The sequence below is a fragment of the Oncorhynchus masou genome, chromosome 21 (assembly GCF_036934945.1).
Source record: "Oncorhynchus masou masou isolate Uvic2021 chromosome 21, UVic_Omas_1.1, whole genome shotgun sequence".
Lineage (NCBI taxonomy): Eukaryota > Metazoa > Chordata > Actinopteri > Salmoniformes > Salmonidae > Oncorhynchus > Oncorhynchus masou.
Window position 1 is genome coordinate 44,767,351 of NC_088232.1, and position 26,746 is coordinate 44,794,096.

The following is a 26,746-nucleotide window of genomic DNA, read 5'->3' on the forward strand; positions in this document are numbered from 1 at the left end:
AAGCCTTTATTTTCTATGGTGGAGTAGGTCAGGGTGTGACTAGTTCTAGTTTATTATTTCTATGTGTAATCTAGTTTTTGTATTTCTATGTTGGCCTGGTATGGTTCCCAATCAGAGGCAGCTGTCTATCGTTGTCTCTGATTGGGGATCATATTTAGGTAGCCTTTTCCCACCTGTTGTTTGTGGGATCTTGTTTTTGTATTGTTGCTTTTGAGCCCTACAAGGCTGTATGTTTGTTTGTTTGTTTCTCTTTATTGTTTTTGTTGCTGGTTCACATTCTAATAAATTATGATGAACCCAAATCACGCTGCGCCTTGGTTTACCCTTTTCGACGAGCGTTACAGTAGATCCCACCACAAACAGACCAAGCAGCGTGGCCAGGAGGAGAAGACATTCTGGACTTGGGAGGAGATAATGGCAGGAGACGAAATCCCTCCATGGAAGCAGATGCAGGAAGATCAACGGCGACTCCGAAGTTCACGACCACGACGGAAGCCCGAGAGGCAGCCCCCCCAAAAAATATTTTGGGGGGCACACGGGTTGGTCGGCGAAGCTGAGGGGCGATGACGAGGGGCGAATCTGAGAGCGAAGAGGAATATTGGGATAGACTGAGCGAGAAGTATTGTGAGTTAGTTGAGGGGAGTGATGAGGTAGAGTGGATGTTTTGGTGTCTGGAGCAAGACGGTCGCCGTGAGGGGCGTGGGACCAGTCAGTAAGAGTTTCACTGTAAGGTCAACAACACCTGTTGTATTTGGCGCACATGACAAATACAATTTGATTTGATCGATGAGTCAGATCTATATACCAGTATTTGTACACACAACTCCATCCACAATTGTAACATATCTGAAATATCATATTTACATAAGTATTCAGACCCTTTATTCAGTATTTTGTTGAAGCACCTTTGGCAGCGATTACAGCCTCAAGTCTTCTTGGGTATGACGATACAAGCTTGGCACGCCTGTATTTAGGGAGTTTCTCCCATTCTTCTGTGCAGATCCTCTCAAGCTCTGTCAGGTTGGATGGGGAGCGTCGCTGCAGCTATTTCCAGGTCTCTCCAGAGATGTTCGATTGGGTTCAAGTCCAGACTCTGACTGGGCCACTCGAGGCCATTGAGAGACTTGTCCTGAAGCCACTCCTGTGATGTCTGTGTTATTCATATTAAAGTTATTGGAAGTCCTGTCCACATTTACTTTTGTCACATTATAAGCACAGCAATGGGGGGAAAATACCATTATCAAAAGAGACCTCAAATGTGATTATGCATGTAATGCTTTTATTATAAGAGTGCATTTGTTATGGTGAAAATTATCTTTCCCAAGCTTGAAACTCACACGCTGTTTATGTATACCAGTTAGGCTCTACACCCCTTGTAAAGCAGATGAATGTGCTTCATTTTAAGAAGTTATTTGGACACTTTAGTTGTGATACAAACCTTATAAGAAAACATCTAGGTCTATGGGCTAGGTTACATTGTCACGCCCTGACCTTAGTTCCTTTTTATGTCTCTATTTTGGTTTGGTCTGGGCGTGAGTTGGGGTGGGCATTCTATGTTGTTTTTCTATGTTTTCTATGTGTTTGGCCTGGTATGATTCCCAACAGAGGCGGCTGTCTATCGTTGTCTCTGATTGAGAACCATATTTAGGTAGCCTGTTACCACCTGGTGTTTGTGGGTCGTTGTTTCCTGTTTTGTGTTGTGTCACCTTTCAGGACTGTTTCGATGTTCGTTGTTTCACTTTGTTAGTTTGTATTTCGTGTTCAGTTATATTAAATTAACATGGACACTTACCACGCTGCGTTTTGGTCCGATCTTTCCTGTTCCTCAGATGAAGAAGATCGTTACATACATGAGGTGTACGACTATGATTAAACTGGGTATCATTCACAAGTGATAATATATCATTCACAAGTGATTAGCTAATATTGTCACCCATCAGACTTTTCTCGATTTAATCTTGTCGTTACATATACTAAATAACATGTGTGAAATGCGTTTTGATTTAGAATGGACCATTATCATGCACCAGTCTCAAAATAGGGGCGGTGGAAAAAATACATGTAATCTCTGCACTTAAATTGTGAATGGAGGATGCTTTTCCTGTGGTTCATTTTCATGCCAGTCTGGCAGGCTATACTCCTGTTGTAAAGACAAGCAATGTTCTGAATATTTGCTTAATATTAGGAAAGTTGACAAATAAATATAGTAGGCCAAGCCTAAAGAAAGTTGATGAGACCCTACTTTTTTTTAAGAGTCCATCACTCTTTCCACAATTTCATAGCCTATAGAAATGTTGCGCAACATGAGCTCATGAAGTGTTTGATTCAATTTGATTTTAATTGATGTCAGAGGGATTAGAGGGACAATAGAGTGCTGAGTACCAGGCAGTTAGCAAGTTTGGTAGGCTACTAATGACCATCAGCAGCATCAGAGCTTGGAGAAGCCTAAATACCGTTACTAAACAGTCAGGTGGAATTTGACGGCCTTCATGACTTGTGACCGCCGGTGTGCCAGTAATACGGTCACCACAACAGTCCTACTCATGATTAAATGTTTTAACATTTCTCTTAACAAAAATCCTTGGAGGTTTCTTTGGTACCTTGGTGTTCATGGCTATGGTGACAATATTATGGTCTGTCCAGGCAACTGGCATTGATCTGGCTTTTAAGCACTGCAATGGTATATTACAGAAGATCATGTCAATGCACGCGTCTGAATGGTGACCTAACTTAGTAGTATCATTAACCAATTGTTTCAAACCACAGCCCTCAGCATATATCATTAATTTAGTTATATTTGAACTATTATGATCCTTCCAATTTATATTAAAATCACCCAAGATAATTGCATCTCTGTTACTATCTGTGGCCTGCTCAAACCCAGTGCATAAGTAATCCAGATAGGACAGAGCTAGGAGGTCGAAACACACATCCTACCAATATGGGTGCCTGGTGAAGCAGATGTACTTGAGCACATAGTGCCTCTATTTGACCTACATTAAGGTCATCCCTCCTCTTAAAGGGTACGTATATGATTCTGAATGTACAGTGCTACACTCCCACCATTCCTATTCCTGTCCCGTCCCGTCCAAGTAGACTATATCCTTTAATGTTAATTTGCCCATCATTAACAGATGCATCCAAATGGGTTTCGGTCAAAGCAGAAATATGAATATTATTTATGTTGACCAAGTTAAAAACCTCATGTATTTTGTTAGGAAGGCTATACGCAGCCCTTTCCTTGTCAAGTGAAGATTGATAGAGCATGTTTTTGTTACACTGTCGTTGAAGTTGTCATGACACACTACAACACACAAACTCCGATTTGAACATGGGATTAAAATAACCAGGGAGTTACTCTAGAGTCCCGACTGTTTTTTTGTTTTCTTCTAAAATGACATACCCAAATGTAACTGTCTGTAGCTCAGGACCTGAAGCAATGATATGCATATTCTTGATACCATTTGAAAGGAAACACTTTGAAGTTTGTGGAAATGTGAAATTAATGTAGGAGAATATAACACATTAGATCTGGTAAAAGATCATTGAAAAAAAAAGCGGTTTCAATTTTTTGGTTTTGTTCCATCATCTTTGAAATGCAAGAGAAAGGCCATAATATTGCAGTTTAGGCGCATTTTAGATTTAGCAGTGTGTGTGCAAAGTTTCAGATTGATGCAGTGAAGCATTGCAATACTGCACCATATTTTGTATCAAGTCTGCCCAAATGTGCCGAATTGGTCAAGTGATACATTTTCAAGTACATAACTATAGAGAATGGTAATACAATATGGTATGATATGATATGGTAATACAACATTTAAATTTACACACTCCCAGGAATGTCATACATGATGGTGGATCACTAGCTTATACACAAACTTTCACACATCTAGATGGCCAAGCGGGGAGGGTGTGGAGACAGCTGCGGTTCAAGCTGTAGAACCCAGTTCCTACATTTGAATATAAAACTTTTTTTTTATCAAACAAATCTATGCTACAAGAGTCCCAATACAGTTTCCTGTTCATGTAAAGTTTATCCATCACCAAGGACTCGTTGATTCAGGCAACACTTTTCTTTCATGATGGGATACTGTTTATTTCTCCTTTCATTGTGCTCCATGGGGAAGTGATCATTCATTCCAAAATCAGTGTTTCTGAGTTCTCTGCCCCTGCTCTTCGCCATTTCCTTTTGCTTAAAATGTTCAAAACATGCAATAACAACCCGTTGCCTATTCCCAGAGGCCTTACCCATTCTATGGACTCTGGAGAAAGGGACATTACGCACAACATCTGTGGGCACGATATTAAGTCTCAGACAGTGTCCTTACAGCCTCTGCTGTTGTCATTCTTCGGTATCCCTGAAAAGATCATTGTCCCGCATTGATCGACACTGTACATCAAGCAAGGTTCTTTAAGTTGTTTGTTCTCCCTTTGCACCACCTCCACCTTGCCATGAATAGAGTCTACAGCACCTTTCAGCGCCGTGTTCGCTTTTCTTAGATCATCAATCTGACATTGGCTGAATTTTAGACTGGCATATAATGCATTGTTGTCCTCTCGTAGTATATTCAAGACATCAAGTTTGGCAAGCCTTTCATTGATGGATTTCAACAAGTCAACATCCATATCCGGCGAAGAAGTCAGATGTGGAGGTCCTAGGCTGGCGTGGTTACATGTGGTCTGCGGTTGTGAGGCAGGTTGGATGTACTGCCACATTCTCTAAAACAACGTTGGAGGCAACTTATGGTAGAGAAATTAACATACAATTATTTGGTAACAGCTGTGGTGGACATTCCTGCAGTCAGCATGCCAATTGCACACTCTCTCAAAACTTGAGACATCTGTGGCATAGTGTTGTAACAAAACTGCACTTTTTAGAGTGGCCTTTTATTGTCCCCCAGCACAAGGTGCACCTGTGTGATGATCATTCTGTTTAACCAGCTTCTTGATATGCCACACGTGTCAGGTGGATGGACTATCTTGGAAAATAGTGAAATGCTCACTAACATGGATGTAAACCAATTTGTGCACAACATTTGAGAAAAATAAGCTTTTTGTGCATATGGAACATTTCTGGGATCTTTTATTTCAGCTCATGAAACATGGGACCAACACTTTACATGTTACGTTTATATTATTTTTTTCAGTATATTTCAGACTGACATGTCTTCATTCCATTTTCTTTTTTTAATTTTGGGATTGTGTGTGTATTGTTATTGTATCGTTAGACATTGCTGCACTGTGGGAGCTAGAATCATAAGCATTTTGCTGCACCTGTGATAACACCTGCAAAACGGTGTACGCGACCAATAAACTTAACACTGTTTCAGTGGTTGCACCACTGAACAGCTAAACAGATTTCCCATCGTAATACGGTAGCGTTCAACAGCTGTTCGATCAAATGCTAGATTCTGCAACCCTTTCCCAGCCTGCACCAATGAATAAACAGTGATTAGGGACGAACAAAAACAGACATTAACGGGTGAAATTGCCTGTGTAATTTTCTCTCAATACACTGCAGCGGTGGCCGTAATTGCTGCTTCTGAGGCCGATGAAAATACTGTTAAACATGATGAGATGGATTAACTGATTGTACTGCTAATTTGTTTCTTTATTGTGGATTTTCTGACTGCATCCTGATCACTAACTTCAGAGAGCACTGGTTGCTACAGTATCATGATTTTCTAAATGGTATTGCTCCTTTCTGCTGAAACCTTAAAATGTAACATTGTTTTTCAAATCAAATCATTATTTCAGTGGACGCCATAAAGGCATTTTTATAATGGCATTAACTGGAATGAAAAAAGGTGGTGGTATAAAATGTGACGCATCCTGGAACAAAAGCTCATCTTTTTAAAGCTTTGTTACAATAAATGTACTACCGCATTATTACAATCAATCTGGAGCTAATTTGCTGTCATATTAAACATATTGCCTGAATCTCATTTTTACAGTTCTAGGATGCATCCCAAATGGTACCCCCTGGTTTAATTTATTCTAGACTTCTACACTACTGTCCTTGTCTTAGTGAACATGGTCAATAGCCACCGGTGGCCTCTAATGCTTCAAATGTAAAGTGTACTTTCCAGTGCTTCAGAATGGAATGTCTCCACTGTTGAGGAGGTGCAGTAGTGGTAGACCTACATGCCTTTCCAGTGAATTGGAATGTGACCTGTAAGGGCCTTTTCAAGACCTCAAACCTAAACATAAAAATGACAGATTTCAACTTCAACCTGTTCTTGCTGCGGTCAAGAGCACCTGTTAAAAACCCAGGATTTATGATACTACCACTCCCTCATCTGTTCTTGGTGAGGAATAAAGGTGAGATCATTTCTTTGGCAGAGGTGCTAGGAGCTAAAAGGCTCAGTGATCATTCCGTGTGGGCGGGTGGGTTTCACAATTCACTGGCCCACTATGGGGGGGGATCATCTGGGCTCACATCAGTCGGGACTCAGGATCTACCCACTACTTGCTTGCGTGTGTGTATGTGTTCATAGATACAAAGGATCCGAACGTTTAGCATTGGAAGGGATGACGTCATCACAGTGTCCAGTCCAGTCCGTAAATCCCCATGGCTCTGGTGTTTGGTGGCCTCAGCACTTTCCACCAGTCTGTTTATGTTCAGTGTTTGGAGTTGGAAGGTGGGTTAGGTGGAGCTGTGTGCCCCAGTCAGCAACAATAACCTTTCCTTTTCTCTAACCTTGAACACACACCCACACATATGCATGCAGGCACATAGGCCTATACACACGCACGCAGGCAGATAGGCATGCACGCATACACACATGAATGCATAAACGCAAACACACACACTGAGTTCACAGTGCCGCAGGTCAGGAGTGTATGAGTCATTCACCGTCCATACGGAAGTAACATCAAAATTCCAAAGTGAAAGGAAACTGAAAACGCAGGGGTCCTAACCTCATGACTCCACAGAGCAGCATGTCAAATCCTCAACATCCTTTCCCTGTTGAGGTGGGAACAGCAGGAAGAAGAGATGAGTGGAGCGTAAAACAGCCTCAAATTAGTTTTGAACTAAATGGTTATGGTGTGAAAGCCCTGTAATCTCAGCTCAATTACTGTCAGTCTCCCATGGGAACGGCTAAGTACCATCCCAGACCGCAGTCACTGAAAATATACGAGCCAATGTCAAGCTAACGTTGTCGACTCTACAAAGTGCTTTAACCGTCTCTACAAAGTGCTTTAACTCAACCCCCAGCCATACTTACACAATGCATTTACTGAACAGTATTCATGTCTGTGACATACTCACAATGAACATAAGACTATTGAATCTGACGTGGTCTCCTCTTGATGATATCCAGGTGATTTGGGAAATATAGCAATACGATCATGGGAGCAGGAAGGACAGGAGAGTCTGTTGTATGTTTGAGTCAGACTAGATGAAACCCTAATTAGGCTAGAGCGGTGTGTCTGGGATGGAGGGTCTCTCTCTCTCTCACTCCCTACCCAACACTACTCAGGCTGGTCTAGACGCCTTCCTCCTGCTCTCCACAGGTACTTCCCCTGGGAGAGGAAAAGAGGAATAATGATGAGAAAGTGAGGGGGGATAGCGAACGGTACGCATTGCAAGCTGGGATGGAAAGTCTTCAATTCGTCACTTTCTGTCTCTCACTCACACAAACATACTTTCTCTCGCTCTCCCCTCCCTCCCTCAGTGGTAATGGATAGACAGGCTAAATTAGTCAGAGCAGAGCACCATGACTAGCACCTTATTAGCCCCATGTCAAGAGTGTAAGGAGAGTCCCCAGTCACCATGTCAAGAGTGTAAGGAGAGTCCCCAGTCACCATGTCAAGAGTGTAAGGAGAGTCCCCAGTCACCATGTCAAGAGTGTAAGGAGTCCCCAGTCACCATGTCAAGAGTGTAAGGAGAGTCCCCAGTCACCATGTCAAGAGTGTAAGGAGAGTCACCAGTCACCATGTCAAGAGTGTAAGGAGAGTCACCAGTGGGGTAGTGAGCAGATCTGCACCTATCTCCCTCTCTGTCAGTGTTCACAGTTCAGAGGCCTATGGCTTCACTCTCGGCAGACAAGAGAGGCTCTGTACACAAGTCTGATGTAGCCTGTCGATGCCAAAGTTACAAGGAGAGAGAGAAAGACAGAGGGAGAGGGCAAGAGACAGAAAGAAGAGTGTCCTCCAAGAAAGCAAGAGTCCTTGAAGAATGTATGAGTGATGAGAAGCCATGGGGTAACTAGGGAGTACTGTAGCTAGCTAGTGACTAGCTAGTAGTCTTTCTTAGGAGAGAGAGAGCGAGAGAGAATGAAAGAGAGACAGAGAGAGAGACAGACAAAAAGAGAGAAAGATAGAGGGAACAGCCTCATTAGTGCTAGTACACATCAGACAGTGGCACTTGTGACCCACGTGGTTGTGGTGCAGAGGTCAGAGCAGAAAGTAATGAGTGCTGATGGAATTAGATGCCTGGCAGACTGGAGGGGTGTCTGGACTGGGCTGGGCCTGGTAGACTGGAGGGGTGTCTGGGCTGGGCTGGGCCTGGTAGACTGGAGGGGTGTCTGGGCTGGGCTGGGCCTGGTAGACTGGATGGGTGTCTGGGCTGGTCCTGGTAGACTGGAGGGGTGTCTGGGCTGGGCTGGGCCTGGTAGACTGGAGGGGTGTCTGGGCTGGGCTGGTCCTGGTAGACTGGAGGGGTGTCTGGACTGGGCTGGGCCTGGTAGACTGGAGGGGTGTCTGGGCTGGGCTGGTCCAGGTAGACTGGAGGGGTGTCTGGGCTGGGCTGGGCCTGGTAGACTGGAGGGGTGTCTGGGCTGGGCTGGTCCTGGTAGACTGGAGGGGTGTCTGGGCTGGGCTGGGCCTGGTAGACTGGATGGGTGTCTGGGCTGGGCCTTGTAGACTGGATGGGTGTCTGGGCTGGGCCTGGTAGACTGGAGGGGTGTCTGGGCTGGGCCTGGTAGACTGGAGGTGTGTCTGGGCAGGGCCTTGTAGACTGGAGGGGAGTCTGGCCTGGGCTGGGCCTGGTAGACTTGAGGGGTGTCTGGGCTGGGCCTGGTAGACTGGAGGGGTGTCTGGGCTGGGCCTGGTAAACTGGAGGGGTGTCTGGGCTGGGCTGTCTGGGGCCGGCCTCCCACGGATATAGATAGGATTCTGAATGCATTCCTGCAGTATGCTGTCTGCCCAATCACACGCTGGCTGGCTGACTAGTTTGTCCTGGAGCAGGTAGAAGACTTGACATGTGTGATGGAGTGTAGTTAATGTGTTGGCTAGTGCAAGAGTAGTATGCTGTTTATAGTTTCCACCCCCAACACACACACATAGGAAATCATGGGGACTGGGGTAACACTGTACCAGCAGGAAAACACTCATCTCATACAGCTTCTCTGTTCTCTACGAGGTACAAAACATTGCTAGTACCTAGTAATTACCATCACACACACAGAAGTGTGAGTTACCACAGTACGGCAGGGTAATAGAAGAACCTTTACCTTCATACAAATCCCTATAGAGGTCGAATAACAAACATCACACAGTCCAAAAGAAAGACACAGACTATAGTGTGAGTGTCCAACATAGAGACACGGAGGACAGTGTGAGTGTCCAACATAGAGACACGGAGGATAGTGTGAGTGTCCAACATAGAGACATGGAGGATAGTGTGAGTGTCCAACATAGAGACATGGAGGATAGTGAGTGTCCAACATAGAGACATGGAGGATAGTGTGAGTGTCCAACAGAAAGACATGGAGGATAGTGTGAGTGTCCAACATAGAGACATGGAGGATAGTGTGAGTGTCCAACAGAAAGACATGGAGGATAGTGTGAGTGTCCAACATAGAGACATGGAGGATAGTGTGAGTGTCCAACAGAAAGACATGGAGGATAGTGTCAGTGTCCAACAGAAAGACATGGATGGATAGTGTGAGTGTCCAACATAGAGACATGGAGGATAGTGTGAGTGTCCAACATAGAGACATGGAGGATAGTGTGAGTGTCCAACATAGAGACATGGAGGATAGTGTGAGTGTCCAACAGAAAGACATGGAGGATAGTGTGAGTGTCCAACAGAAGAGACATGGAGGATAGTGTGAGTGTCCAACATAGAGACATGGAGGATAGTGTGAGTGTCCAGACATGGAGGATAGAGTCCAACATGGATGGAGGATAGTGTGAGTGTCCAACAGAAAGACATGGATGGATAGTGTGAGTGTCCAACATAGAGACATGGAGGATAGTGTGAGTGTCCAACATAGAGACATGGAGGATAGTGTGAGTGTCCATAGAGACATGGAGGATAGTGTGAGTGTCCAACATAGAGACATGGAGGATAACATAGAGACATGGAGGATAGTGTGAGTGTCAACATAGTCCAACATAGAGACATGGAGGATAGTGTGAGTGTCCAACATAGAGACATGGAGGATAGTGTGAGTGTCCAACATAGAGACATGGAGGATAGTGTGAGTGTCCAACATAGAGACATGGAGGATAGTGAGTGTCCAACATAGAGACATGGAGGATAGTGTGAGTGTCCAACATGGAGGAGAGACATGGAGGATAGTGTGAGTGTCCAACATAGAGACATGGAGGATAGAGTGTCCAACATAGAGACATGGAGGATAGTGTGAGTGTCCAACAGAGTGTCCAACATAGAGAGACATGGAGGATAGTGTGAGTGTCCAACATAAAGACATGGAGGATAGTGTGAGTGTCCAACATAGAGACATGGAGGATGGAGATAGTGTGAGTGTCCAACATAGAGACATGGAGGATAGTGTGAGTGTCCAACATAGAGACATGGAGGATAGTGTGAGTGTCCAACATAGAGACATGGAGGATAGTGTGAGTGTCCAACAGAAAGACATGGAGGATAGTGTGAGTGTCCAACATAGAGACATGGAGGATAGTGTGAGTGTCCAACATAGAGACATGGAGGATAGTGTGAGTGTCCAACATAGAGACATGGAGGATAGACATGTGAGTGTCCAACATGGAGGATAGTGTGAGTGTCCAACATAGAGACATGGAGGATAGTGTGAGTGTCCAACATAGAGACATGGAGGATAGTGTGAGTGTCCAACATAGAGACATGGAGGATAGTGTGAGTGTCAACATAGAGACATGGAGGATAGTGTGACATAGAGACATGGAGGATAGTGGATCCAACAGAAAGACATGGAGGATAGTGTGAGTGTCCAACATAGAGACATGGAGGATAGTGTCAGTGTCCAACATAGAGACATGGAGGATAGTGTGAGTGTCCAACATAGAGACATGGAGGATAGTGTGAGTGTCCAACATAGAGACATGGAGGATAGCGTCAGTGTTCAACAGAAAGACATGGAGGATAGTGTGAGTGTCCAAGATAGAGACATGGAGGATAGCGTCAGTGTTCAACAGAAAGACATGGAGGATAGTGTGTGTCCAACATAGAGACATGGAGGATAGTGTGAGTGTCCAAGATAGAGACATGGAGGATAGCGTCAGTGTTCAACAGAAAGACATGGAGGATAGTGTGAGTGTCCAACATAGAGACATGGAGGATAGTGTGAGTGTCCAACATAGAGACATGGAGGATAGTGTGAGTGTCCAACATAGAGACATGGAGGATAGTGTGAGTGTCCAACATAGAGACATGGAGGATAGTGTGAGTGTCCAACATAGAGACATGGAGGATAGTGTGAGTGTCCAACATAGAGACATGGAGGATAGTGTGAGTGTCCAACATAGACATGGAGGATAGTGTGAGTGTCCAACATGAGACAGGATAGTGTGAGTGTCCAACATAGAGACATGGAGGATAGTGTGAGTGTCCAACATAGAGACATGGAGGATAGTGTGAGTGTCCAACATAGAGACATGGAGGATAGTGTGAGTGTCATAGAGACAGACAGTGTGGAGACATGGAGGATAGTGTGAGTGTCCAACATAGAGACATGGAGGATAGTGTGAGTGTCCAACATAGAGACATGGAGGATAGTGTGAGTGTCCAACAGAAAGACATGGAGGATAGTGTGAGTGTCCAACAGAAAGACATGGAGGATAGTGTGAGTGTCCAACATAGAGACATGGAGGATAGTGTGAGTGTCCAACATAGAGACATGGAGGATAGTGTGAGTGTCCAACATAAAGACATGGAGGATAGTGTGAGTGTCAACAACATGGAGGATAGTGTGAGTGTCCAACAGAAAGACATGGAGGATAGTGTGAGTGTCCAACATAGAGACATGGAGGATAGTGTGAGTGTCCAACATAGAGACATGGAGGATAGTGTGAGTGTCCAACATAGAGACATGGAGGATAGTGTGAGTGTTCAACATAGAGACATGGAGGATAGTGTGAGTGTCCAACAGAAAGACATGGAGGATAGTGTGAGTGTCCAACAGAAAGACATGGAGGATAGTGTGAGTGTCCAACATAGAGACATGGAGGATAGTGTGAGTGTCCAACAGAAAGACATGGAGGATAGTGTTCCTCACCCCTTTGACTCCTTTCAGGTCTCCTTTCAGCAGGCTGTCCAGAGGGAAGGTGATGATGTTGTTCATGTTCTGGAACTGAATGGACACAGTGGAGAGAAGCTTAGGTCAGAGAGGGTTTAACACAAGCATGGGTGAAGAGAGACAACCAGAGATGTTGCATGCTGTTTAAATGTCCTCACCTTAGCTGGTTGTGTGTTCTGTTTGTGTATGTGTGTGTCGGTCTGTTCTCAATGTCCTTTTGTAAAGACATTACTTCTGTATACGGTGCAACTGTGTGTTGAATTTCCTCTAAAGTGACATCTACTGTGGAATTAAAGGGATATGCAGTGTTTTGGCAAGGGTGTGGTGGGGGGGTGCACTGGTACTAGCATTAGCTCAATTACATGCCAGCTGTTCCCATAGGCTTCCAGTCATTGAGACAACAACTATCCATTTAAAAGCGCATCTCAGCAGAAATGTGTAGATCTATCTATCTATATATATATCTATATACACTAACACACACATACATAGAGTATCAGTCAATGGTTTGGATACACCTACTCATTTAAGGGTTTTTCTTTATTTTTGCTATTTTCTACATTGTAGAATAATTGTGAGGACATCAAAACTATGAAATAACACATGGAATCATGTAGTAAACCAAAAAGTTTTAAACAAATCAAAATATATTTTATATTTGAGATTCTTCCAAGTAGCCACCCTTTACACTCAGTCACCTAAATCAAATGTATTTATATAGCCCTTCTTACATCAGCTGATATCTCAAAGTGCTGTACAGAAACCCAGCCTAAAACCCCAAACAGCAAGCAATGCAGGTGTAGAAGCACAGTGGCTAGGAAATAGATTTGTTAAAAGTTTGTTAAAAGTAAATTTGTGGAATTTCTTTCCTTCTTAATGCATTTCAGCCAATCAGTTGGGTTCTGACAAGGTAAGGGTGGTATACAGAAGATAGCCTTATTTGGTAAAAGACTAAGTCCATATTATGGCAAGAACAGCTCAAATAAGCAAAGAGAAATAGTCCATCATTACTTTAAGACACTAAGGTCAGTCAATGCGGAAAATTTCAATAACTTTGAATGTTTCTTCAAGTGCAATCACAAAAACCATCAAGCACTATGATGAAACTGGCTCTCATGAAGACTGCCATAGGAAAGGAAGACCCAGAGACCTCTGCTGCAGAGGATACGATCATTAGAGTTAACTGCATCTCAGAAATTGCAACAAATAAATGTTTTACAGAGTTCAAATAACAGACACATTTCTCAATCAACTCCCTTCACAGAAGGACGCAAACTGGCTCTAACCAGAATAGAAAGAGGAGTGGGAGGACCCGGTGCACAACTGAGCAAGAGGACAAGTACATTAGTGTCTAGTTTGAGAAACAGACGCCTCACAAGTCCTCAACTGGCAGCTTCATTAAATAGCCAGTTTGCGTTGTTCTGTGAATGGAGTAGTACACAGAGTTGTACGAGATCTTCAGTTTTTTGCATGGGATAGCCTTCATTTCTCAGAACAAGTATAGACTGACGAATTTCAGAAGAAAGTTATTTGTTGCTGGCCATTTTGAGCCTGTAATTGAACCCACAAATGCTGATGCTCCAGATACTCAACTAGTCTAAGGAAGGTCAGTTTAATTTAATCAGGACAACAGTTTTCAGATGTGCTAACAATTGAAAAAGGGTTTTCTAATGATCAATTTGCCTTTTAAAATGATAAACTTGGATTACCTAACACAACGTGCCATTGGAACACAGGATTGATGGCTGCTGATAATGGGCCTCTGTACGCCTATGTAGAGATTCCCTAAAAAATCTGCCATTTCCAGCTACAATAGTCATTTACAACATTAACAATGTCTACACTGTATCTCTGATCAATTTTATGTTATATTAACAGACAAAAAAGTGTTTTTCTTTCAAAACAATTACATTTCTATGTGACCCCAAACTTTTGAACGGTAGTGTATATATACAGTGCCTTGCGAAAGTATTCGGCCCCCTTGAACTTTGCGACCTTTTGACACATTTCAGGCTTCAAACATAAAGATATAAAACTGTATTTTTGTGAAGAATCAACAACAAGTGGGACACAATCATGAAGTGGAACGACATTTATTGGATATTTCAAACTTTTTTAACAAATCAAAAACTGAAAAATTGGGCGTGCAAAATTATTCAGCCCCCTTAAGTTAATACTTTGTAGCGCCACCTTTTGCTGCGATTACAGCTGTAAGTTGCTTGGGGTATGTCTCTATCAGTTTTGCACATTGAGAGACTGAAATTTTTTCCCATTCCTCCTTGCAAAACAGCTCGAGCTCAGTGAGGTTGGATGGAGAGCATTTGTGAACAGCAGTTTTCAGTTCTTTCCACAGATTCTCGATTGGATTCAGGTCTGGACTTTGACTTGGCCATTCTAACACATTTACATTTAAGTCATTTAGCAGACACTCTTATCCAGAGCGACTTAACACCTGGATATGTTTAGAGAGTTTGCTGCACTGAAAGTAAAGGGGCTGAATAATTTTGCACAGACAATTTTTCAGTTTTGGATTTGTTAAAAAAGTTTGAAATATCCAATAAATGTCGTTCCACTTCATGATTGTGTCCCACTTGTTGTTGATTCTTCACAAAAAAATACAGTTTTATATCTTTATGTTTGAAGCCTGAAATGTGGCAAAAGGTCGCAAAGTTCAAGGGGGCCGAATACTTTCGCAAGGCACTGTATATATATATATATAAATAAAACAAATGACATATTTTTAGCAGCGGTGGGAACAATTTAGCAGCAGGAGGCCACCGCAATTAAATTATTATAGGGGAAACACTGCGTATGTGTGTCTGTGAAATTCCTATATGATGGCATTAAAGACTATCATCCTGCTCTAACTGTTTATCCCCTGGGGTAAGAATGTAATCTGGAATGGGATAGATCACTTTTCCATCGCAGCTTCCAAAGTGCTACTTGGAGACCAAATATCTGCTGGATCCAATTTACTCAGATCCTGCTTCGACTCCAAAATAAATTCAAACAACCCTAAAGCTTTATTAGAAACACCTGACAGCCATTCTAGAGGATTTTGCCTCACAACAGGAACAACGTCAAATTACACAGAGCTAATTCACTGTTGATTTAATCTGTGTTGTCTCAAGAACTGACCACATGGCTTGCCAGGTATGGAAATAGATTGCCATGTTGGAGTCAGGATGGAATGGCTAATCTCCTGGCTTTGATTCCCGGCTACCTCCACAATCAAATGTATTTATAAAGCCTTTCTTACATAGCTGATGTCACAAAGTGATGTAAAGAAATCCAGCCTAAAGCCCCAAACAGCAAGCAATGCAGGTGTAGAAGCATGGTGACTAGGAAAAACTCCCTAGAAAGGCCAGAACCTAGGAAAAAACTTACAATTACTTAATCCCAAATTCCTCAAGATAGTAGTCTTTTCATCAGTCAGAACAAATACATAGTTTGAAGATAAGCATTTCCCTGTAAGGTTGTATTTGGCGCATGTGAGAAATAAAATTTGATTTTAAGGTGCATAACAGAATAACATTTCAGTCTTCATTCTCACCAGGTTTTTGAAGAGGGCAGTGAGCTCCTTGGTGAAGACAGAGAACTTCAGGAAGGCAGAGCCCAGGTCGGGGTCGTCCCTGTAGACACAGTTCTCCCCAAACTTCTCGAGGGCCTGGGTATACTGCTCCTCATTCTCCACATGGGCTGACACACAGGAGAGAAAAAAACAAAGGATGACTACGGAGGACAAGGTGATAGAGGGGACTAAGGAAAAAGGAAAGAAGAAATAAATGGAAAGGTAAAGTGTACAGAGGTGTACAAAGGTAAAATGTAAGGACTCCCTCTCCCTCTCCTGTAGTTAATTCAGCCATAAACTTTAAAAGGCACTGGGGAGACATCTCAGAGTGAGTGTGAGTAGTCGAACAAACAAGTGTATAACTCTCTAGCACACTATGCAGAGTGGCAGCACCATTCCAGTGTGCCATTTAACAATCACTCTGCCAGCATGTTATTCAGGTATGTACTTACACAGTGTTCTCAGCAGAAGATGACACACACACACACTAACTTTCTTATCTTTACTTGGCAAAAATCAATCCCACTCCAATTCGCATACCGCCCCAACAGATCACGCAATCTTTATTGCACTCGAAACTGACCTTTCCCACATGGACAAAAGGAACACCTACGTGAGAATGCTATTCATTGACCACAGCTCAGCGTTCAACACCATAGTGCCCTCAAAGTTCATCACTAAGCTGAGGATCCTGGGACTGAACACCTCCCTCTGCAACTGGATCCTGGACATCAAGACAGGCCGCTCTGAGATGGGAAGGGTAGGCAACACATCAGCCACGCTGACTCTCAACATGGGGGTCCTTCAGGGGTGTGTGCTTAGTCCTCTCCTGTACTCCCTTTTCACTCACGACTGCATGGCCGTGCACCATCATTAAGTTTGCTGATGATAAGACACCGATGATGAGACCTGGCAGTGTGGTGCCAGAAAAACAACATCAACAACTTCTCTCCACGTCAGCAAGATAAAGGCGCTGATCGTGGACTACAGGAAATGGAGAGCCGAGCACGCCCCATTTACATAGACGGGCTGTAGTGAAATGGGTCGAGAGCTTCAAGTTCCTCTGTGTCCACATCACTAAGGATATATCAAGGTCCAAAAACACCAACTCAGTTGTGAAGAGGGCACCACAATGCCTCTTCCTTCTCAAGAGGCTGAAAAGATTCCACCTCAGGAGATGGTATATTTGGCATGGGCCCTCAGATCGTCAAAAGTTGTACAGCTGCACTATTGAGAGCATCTTGAATGGCTGCATCACTGCTTGGTATGGCAACTGCTTGGCATCCGACCGCAAGGCATTATAGGGTAGTGCATACTGCCCAGTACATCACTGGGGCAAATCTAGCTGCCATCCAGGACCTCTATACCAGGCGGTGTTAGAGGAAGGCCCTAAAACGTGTCAAAAATTGCAGCCAAGGCCTCCTGGGTGGCGCAGTGGTTAAGGGCGCTTTGACTATTGGATGTTCTTATAGGCACTATAGTATTGCCAGTGTAACAGTATAGCTTCCGTCCCTCTCCTCGCCCCTACCTGGGCTCGAACCAGGAACACATCGTCAACAGCAACCCTCGAAGCAGCGTTACCCATGCAGAGCAAGTGGAAGAACTACTCCAAGTCTCAGAGCGAGTGACATTTGAAACACTATTAGCGCGCACCCCGCTAACTAGCTAGCTATTTCACATCGGTTACACAAGCCTAATCTCGGGAGTTGATAGGCTTGAAGTCATAAACAGAGCAATGCTTTCGAAGAGCTGCTGGCAAAACGCATTAAAGTGCTGTTTGAATGAATGCTTACGAGTCTGCTGCTGCCTACCATCGCTCAGTCAGACTGCTCTATCAAATCATAGACTTAATTATAACATAATAACACACAGAAATACGAGCCTTTGGTCATTAATATGGTCGTATCCGGACACTATCCTTTCGAAAATAAAACATTTATTATTTCAGTGAAATACGGAACAGTTAGGGATTCCACCTGTTAGATAAAATACCGAAGTCTAAATAATCCTGTTACATTGTACAGCTTTCAATGTTATGTCATAATTACGTAAAATTCTGTCAAATTAGTTCGCAGTGAGCCAGGCTGCCCAAACTGTTGCATATACCCTGACTCTGCGTGCAATGAACGCAAGAGAAGTGACACAATTTCCCCTGGTTAATATTGCCTGCTAAACTGGATTTATTTTAGCTAAATATGCAGGTTAAAAAATATATACTTCTGTGTATTGATTTTAAGAAAGGCATTGGTGTTTATGGTTAGGTACAGTCGTGCAACGATTGTGCTTTTTTCGCAAATGCGCCATTGTTAAATCCTCCCCCTGTGTTGCATTGATTATATGCAACGCAGGACACACTAGATAAACTAGTAATATCATCAACCATGTGTAGTTAACTAGTGATTATGATTGGTTGTTTTTTATAAGATAAGTTTAATGCTAGCTAGCAACTTACCTTGGCTTCTACTGCATTTGAGATACAGGTAGGCTCCTCGTGGAGTGCAATGAGAGGCAGGTGGTTAGAGCGTTGGACTAATTAACCATAAGGTTGCAAGATTGAATCCCGGAGCTGACAAGGTAAAAATCTGTCGTTCTGCCCCTGAAGAAGGCAGTTAACCCACCGTCATAGGCCGTCATTGAAAATAAGAATGTGTTCTTAACTGACTTTCCTAGTTAAATAAAAGATAAAAAAAATAATAATAATAAAATCGTCCAAATCGGTGTCCAAAAATACAGATTTCCAATTGTTATGAAAACTTGAAATCAGCCCTAATTAAATCGGCCATTCTGATTAATCGGGCGACCTCTAGTGTGTGGCATTCCATCCACTTCGATTCCCCCCCATCTCCTTTCTCCAATGTTTCCCCTGCTCTCTGAAATTGTCTTTGGGATTGAAGAACACAATGGGACAGGAAGAGAGAGTTAGAGAAGTGTTGTCACACTGGAATGCCTCCAGAGCTGTGGCCATGTGGCAGGGGGAGGGGATGACCAGGGAACTGTGGTTACACTGTGCAGACAGAGTAACACAAACTCTCTCGTACAAAGAGGTTAAAGAGGAATTACTCATGAACGTTACCATTCATTAGACTGTGGGAGTGTTACAGGCTACATTTCCTGATTGCTATGATAAAGAGCTGCTGAAAGACAAAACTGGCAGTTAAAAGTAGGTTGATTCTAAAACTAAGGCTAAAGCTAATACATACAGGTGTGGTATTTTATTCAAAGGCCCAGCGCAGTCAAAAATGTGATTTCCTGTGTTTTATATCTATTTCCACACTATGAGGTTGAAATAATACTGTGAAATTGTGATAATAATGATAATTGCCTTTTAGTGCTCCCGAGTAGCGCACTAAAACAGACACTGGTTCGATTCCAGGATGTATCACAACCGGCCGTGATTGGGAGTCCCATAGGGCGGCGCACAATTGGCCCAGCGTCGTCCCGGCTAGGGTTTGGATGGGGTAGGCCGTCATTGTAAATAAGAATTTGTTCTTAACTGACTTGCTTAGTTAAATAAAGGTAAAACATAAAAATAATGTGTAAGAGCTGTTTGGTGGGATGGAGACCACTCAGACAGCTTGAGAAATCTCTCTTTACTAAGAAGATATTTTGGTTTATTTTTTACCATTTTATTTGAAAACATCAAAGTAAGGTACATTGTTAACCAGAAATAAAACATTTTATAAAGAAGAGTCAAACCTAAGAGAGAAAGGCCACCCATGTGTGTGAGTGTCTATCCTATAGGAACAGGAAATTCACCTAAATCAAACCCAGCAACACCGTCACTTCAAGCTACGAAAGGGGAGTCCATAAAGCAGGCCTGACAGATGTCAGCTAGCCTCAGAGCCACACTTCATTTAGTGCTGCTAATTGAGGTGAAGGGGATTTGAGGCACTGGTTGGGTGCAGGGAGCATTGCCATGACAACCCTGGAGACTTTCCCTAGAGAACAGGGAGTGTGTGTGTGTGTGTTAGAGATTGTGAGTGTGTGTTTTACTGTGAACAGACTCTGGTGGCCCATTAGCACACCATTCCCCTTCCATCTCTCAGCCCACTCTGTGTCAATGGTCAGGGGACCACCTTGTCATGTTAGATCAGGGAGATACCGCCCACCAACCAGTCACCACCTGTGGCAGAGGCCACTCATACAGGGTGACAAATGGATGGACACACACACACACACACACACACACACACAGAGAGAGAGACAGTAGAGGAGGAATGTGAGGATGGATTCTACCTCCGGAGAATGACTCAGCGGAACTCATTACTGCACCGCGTCTGTCCAGACACACTGCCACCCACAATTTAACATGTTCACAGGGGAAGATATTAAAATAGAAGAACTACAAGCAAATCTTATAGTGGCACAATAAGATCAAGGTGGATGAAATAATGCAGATCATAAAAACCTTACTGCTAAAAATGAATGCCAAACACTGAGTTTTGATTCCTAAGCTCAGGCACGGATTTAACCGGAGTCGTCCGAGCTCAGGCACGGATTTAACAGGTGAGTTGGAAGTCCTTTATCTCTTAAGAAGACTTCTTTCTCAACCTCTTTCCACCTAAGACTACATTTATTTTAGCGAAACCACAGTGCTCTAGTCAAGTTACCTAAAGGGAACCTACAGTTGAATTATTGTTGGGTTGCTGTTTAGGCTGTCCTTGCGCAACTCTCCCAAAAACAAATGTTCAAACACACGCACACCGTTAAGACATCAAACACAGCTCCTTTGTTGTGGGTCACCCTGGCCTGTGTGTCACCAGCAGGCCCTAGCAAGGCTTTTGTTGTGAAGTGGCACATGAGCTCAGGGCATCTCTCTGCGCCTTGACTATCCAATCCTGACACAGAACACACACGGTCCCAGTGACGATCCCAACCCTGACACAGAACACACACGGCCCCAGTGACGATCCCAACCCTGACACAGAACACACACGGTCCCAGTGACGATCCCAACCCTGACACAGAACACACACGGTCCCAGTGACGATCCCAACCCTGACACAGAACACACACGGTCCCAGTGACGATCCCAACCCTGACACAGAACACACACGGCCCCAGTGACGATCCCAACCCTGACACAGAACACACACGGTCCTAGTGACGATCCCAACCCTGACACAGAACACACACGGCTCCAGTGACGATCCCAACCCTGACACAGAACACACACGGTCCCAGTGACAATCCCAACCCTGACACAGAACACACACGGTCCCAGTGAAGACCCCAACCCTGACACAGAACACACACGGTCCCAGTGACGATCCCAACCCTGACACAGAACACACACGGTCCCAGTGACGATCCCAACCCTGACACAGAACACACACGGCTCCAGTGACGATCCCAACCCTGACACAGAACACACACGGTCCCAGTGAAGACCCCAAGGCTAGTCTCCTTTTTACTGTAAAGCAACCCCGGCAGTTAGACACCTCAGGGAACAGAGAGTGAGTGAGATACTGTGAGCAGTGTGTGTCTGTGTGTGAGAGTGAGTCACTGTGAACAATACATGCCACCCTCCAGTGCATTCCCTTTCTGTCTCGTCTCTTTCCCTTTCTGTCTCAGTCAGTGATAGCATGACATGGAGGGTTGTGTTCTGTTGTTGTGGATGGATGGAATGACTTGGTTTCCTGTCTGAGTCTGGCCCTCAGGAAATGGTGGCCAATGTGTAATGGGAATCTTGAAAAGGAGTGAGGAGAGATGGAGTGACACATTCACCCATAGAGAGCTCTTTGACAATCAACACACACATACGGTAACTGCAACAACAGCAGCAGACACACCAAGACACCTGCTGTGGATTATCTAACAGCAGAGGGTGGTGGGGGTGTCTGTCCCCACACACACAGTTAATCACAAGCTTACTTTGCTGGAGGTTTCACATGCCATTCTCCATGGGGGCTGAATAAATACTGCTGGACTTAACATCCTTTTAACGATATGGCCGCCGCAGACAAGGCTGTTAAGGTTTACCCAGAGGACAAACCATTGGAGAGAGATGGATTGTCATTAAGGGAGACCTCAGTGAGACAGTAGTAAAATGCATGGTGTGTGTGTGTGGATGGAAAAAAGTGAGACTGCAAGGGGAATGACAAATGACTTCATTCTGTCTATGAGAGTGTGTGCTTCCAGTATGTACAATTTAGGGTATATTCATCAAACTTTACAATGTGCGTGCATGCATGTCCTCAGTAGCTGTGTACTCATTATCATGGGTGTGATGGCTTCCTATGGGCTCATCATGACAAAGTTTAGCCAGAAAAACTGATCTGATCTACCCAGAGGCACAGTGGTGCATACAGCAAGCACCATCAGCCTGACCAATATAAACTGAATATAAACCACCCAGATCAAACTGGGGATTAATAAAGCATGTACAGCGGGGCAAAAAAGTATTTAGTCAGCTACCAACTGTGCAAGTTCTCCCACTTAAAAAGATGAGAGGCCTGTAATTTTCATCATAGGTACACTTCAACTATGACAGACAAAATGAGAAAATAAATCCAGAAAATTACATTGTAGGATTTTTAATGAATTTATTTGCAAATTATGGTGGAAAATAAGTATTTGGTCAATAACAAAAGTTTCTCAATACTTTGTTATATACCCTTTGTTGGTGACAATAGGTGACACCAAGGAGCCCTGTGGTGTGGCGAGGGTAAGCTTTGCTCCAGTTCTGTCAGTCAGAGCGGGCTCTCCGCTGGGCCCCTGTCCTCCAGGAGGATGGCGCTACATTCCTGGTGAAGGAGGTAAGTTCTGATTTGGCTTTTATCATCTTCTCTGCTCTATTGTCAGTACAACTGACTAACTTACTGACTGTTTACGACATGCAAAAGAGGTTGACAAGATCAACTGTAACAGGTCAGAATATATGGGATGCTGCTTTCTGAAGAAACATTGCTTGTCTATTCGACAACATAGCTGGCTTCTCATTTTCTCAAAAGCTTGCCTTTTTACTTCAAATTGAGAAAGGAGGGAGGGAGAGATAAAATAACTTGTCAGTGTTGCTGGAGGAACTTGTCAGGTTGAAGGTTAATACAATGTCCAAACTGCAGGAGTTTGTAGTAGGAGTCTGAGAGGCATGATGTTTGTGTATGGAATAACACTACAATCCTGTGCATGTGGAGGTAGAATCTGTCAAAGCTATGGAGGGTGAGCAGCAACACAGATTAAAAAGATACAGAGCAGAGAGAGAGAGAGAGAGACAAACTGTCAGGGATGAATATTTCACCACAGGAGAGCGAGGTCCAGGCAACTGATTGAGATCTTAGGTAGGATAGGGAGCCTGGGAGAGACGTGTAGGTTGTGCTGAATAATGCAGCGATTTGACCACATCAAGGGAAGTCTGGGCTGGCCTCTGGCAGCAGCAGGATTCCACTGTTCAGTTCAGTGCCTCCAGCCCACATTATAATACCAAGCAGAACAGACACAATGTCGCTTAGACCTCCTGACTGGACCATACAAACACACAATCTCACTGACAACAATGTTGAGTTGTTGACATTTCTTACATTTTTCTTAAAAGGTCAAGGTTGTTCTATCCAGAGCCTGACACAAGTGTTAAATATGATGCTAGCTAGCATTGGAATCAACTTTACCACTAATTCTAACAAGCCGGCAACAAGCTTTCACTGTTTATATTGGCACAGACAAAGTCTCTGCTATAAAGAAGGGCCAGAAAATCCAAGATCCCACAGCTGAACTAAGGAAAAAGCGTCTTAATTCACAACATTCATTCTCAGGAAGACTGGAAGGTCACCAAGTGTTCTCCTCTTATGTAATCACCCTGTGTTCTGACTGGGGGTAAATTCAGAAAGGGCCTGTGTAGATTAATGAATACGAGAGGAAGGTACAACTCAAAGATGTCAATGGTCCTTTTGTCCTCGATTTAGTTCTGGGTGTCTAGATTTGCTTTGTCCACTGATGGTTTTGTCAATTTGAGGTAATTATCAGCATTAGGTGCTGCTCATAAGGCAGTGTGAGTTGTGTTCAAAATAGATCAAGTAAATATGGCTTTGTCTACAGATCAGAAAAGGTGAATCAAGATGAGAAGATTGAGTGACAAACCACAACGTGAAAGAACAGTGGTAGTGGAATGTCAAGGACGGATTGAAATCTAACGTGAGTGACGACTTCAGAACATTTTACTTTGCAAAACGCCCCTCTTCATATCAATGACCAGAGCAGTACAAATACTTTGATTTTTCTACAGCATTCTTGACACGTGTCTCTAATTAATTAACAAGACTACTTGAAAGACTGCACAGCCAGTAAGTCCAGACTTACTGAATATAACACACCTCTTGAGCCCTAATATTACCTACAGGTATCCAATATAGCTGTAACACGTCTGACAGCAGAGCAGCGCTGACACGTGTGTAATACATCTTGGTACTGATGTCTTGACAGTATTCATTTTCCTGAGGACTGAGGTGACCTAGTAGTAGAGGTGCATCTGGGAGGGTCACAGTCTAAAGCCTTCAGGAGAGATTTCTCGCTCACCTCACCGGGCCTCAGATTTACTGCCGACCGGGCCCGTCTGGCCTCCGCCGCCTTTCAAATCCAAACCTTCCTGTTATGCACTTACAGGACTGAACGTCTATGCAGATTTACTAGGTTTCTCAAAGGGGGAATGGAAGCCAATCAGTGGCGGTTGGTGCCGTTGACATGAGGGAGGACTAGTTATTTTTTTCATGAGCATGGCCTTATTTTAATTACAGCATATTGGATAACAGTGGATATGTTTAGGCTACTACATTATACTCACATTTTCCATATACTGATCATAAGGTTGCTACAACCTAGCCTATGAATTCAAGTTTACAAAGTAGGTGCACACAAGTTGAGAAAAATTTGAGGTGACATACAGTGACACATGGACAAACAGTGACACATTCAATACCACCTTGCACACTTGCCTGCATCTAGCTGATCTAGGGTGCACTCATTAGTCCAACAGTTGCAAACTAATTTGTTCTATTGGACAAATTCAGGTATGTTTATCCCTGTTTCGTTCCATTTGCTTACTTTTAAGAAACGTTTTTAACAGAATCGAGAGAATGAATAATCCCCCTGATAACGTGGAAACTTAGTTCACTTTCATAGCAGTCACATTGTATTCCTTCTCGCATCTATGCGCTCTCCTCACCTTCTCCCTTCGCTTGTGGACTTCGAAGCACAACACATTAGCTGTATGTGACTAGGTGAAAAAATATTTCCAAGACAAACCACATCATAACCACTATACAGAGCCTACATAGTTATTAGGCCATATTAGCTAAAGTAAAGTCATAGTCAACATAGCTAATAGAACTAAAGTGTTAGTGGACCCGCTACAATCATGCAATAGCATTACAGTGTAGATTCAGTAAGCAGTTTAGCACCTACACCGGGCACTGGTGGAAATACATTTGTAAAACCAAAAGCTTACCTTGACATGGAAGAGTCCAGTGTTGTGTTGGATAGTCATAGCCAGCTAGCTAACATGGCACCCCTCTGTTTGAGCAGGGTGTTTGAGTAGGCTAAACCAGCTAGCTGCATTTGCTAGCTAAGTAAGTGAAACTTGAAAAAAAGACAAAATCTCTCTATTTCCCTCTTGCTTCTCCTTCATTTTGGAAGAAATGAATTTGTTCAAAACTGTTTGACAATCGTCTTTGTGAGTCAACTACTCACCACATTTTATGCACTGCACTGCAGTGCTAGCTAGCCATTACTTATGTTTTAATTTCTACATTCATTCACTGATCCTTTGATTGGGTGGGCATGTCAGTTCATGCTGCAAGAGCTCTGATAGGTTGGAGGACGTCCTCCGGAAGTTGTCATAATTACTGTGTAAGTCTATGGAAGGGGGTGAGAACAACGAGACTCCTAGTTTTTGTATTGAAGTCAATTTACTCAGAGGAGGAGGGAAACTATCTGTCCTCCGGCTACACCATGGTGCTACCCCCGGTGATGTTGAGGCTACTGTAGACTTTCATTGCAAAACAGTGTGTTTTTATCCATTATTTGGTGACGTGAATATATTTATCAGAACATTAATGTTTTTATTAAATTCACTGAGGAGGATGTTCCTCCCCGTCCTCCTCTGAGGAGCTTCCAATGTAGCAGCTGAGGGGAGTAGTAGGCTCAGACTACAATTAAAGCGCTAGCCGTGTTTACATGTTCCTGATACAGTACTGAGCAAAGCCAGCAAATTTACATGCAATTTGTATCTCTAACTTTGTCAGCAAATATTAAATGTCAGAAGCAAGGAGGAATCTAATCTATCATGCATTTACTGAACTCCAATAAAGATAATTACCCAGAGGAATATGAATGGAACCCCTGGGGTTTCTGTTGTCCAAGAAACAATTAAGATTGTAACTATTAAGAGGTCCAAAAGGCCTCTTACCAAAAGTGATTCAAAGCTAAATGTGGTTTTAAAGAATTTAAGCCATTTGTTTTCGAGAAGATTCAGTCAACACCATGAATTCTATCCATTATGAAAATCCTTTAACGGATGGTGATACCACAGCAAATTATGCAGATGTTGCCTAGTAACCAACCAGCAAAATTTAGATCCAGTCTTCAGTACAAAATACAGGTATTCGTTTGATAGGCTCAAAAAACCTCCCAGAGCCACTCACACTCTCACAAGCACAGCACAGCCGTTTCTTGACGGTCTGGGGTAGACAGCTGTACCCCTTGAACAGAGGTA

At 43.5% G+C, this 26,746-nt stretch overlaps 1 protein-coding gene across 4 annotated transcripts in view; it reads right to left on the reverse strand.

Annotated features, from left to right (window-relative positions):
- Positions 1–26,746, reverse strand: part of LOC135508401 (arf-GAP with SH3 domain, ANK repeat and PH domain-containing protein 2-like) — a 106,410-nt gene that overhangs the window by 42,557 nt on the left and 37,107 nt on the right. For all 4 annotated transcript variants that reach the window (XM_064928558.1, XM_064928556.1, XM_064928557.1 and 1 more), the window contains exons 3-4: positions 16,024–16,169; positions 12,450–12,524 (exon numbers count right to left, since the gene is read on the reverse strand). In XM_064928558.1, the coding sequence (XP_064784630.1) occupies positions 12,450–12,524; positions 16,024–16,169 (221 nt within the window). The remainder of the gene's footprint in view (positions 1–12,449; positions 12,525–16,023; positions 16,170–26,746) is intronic.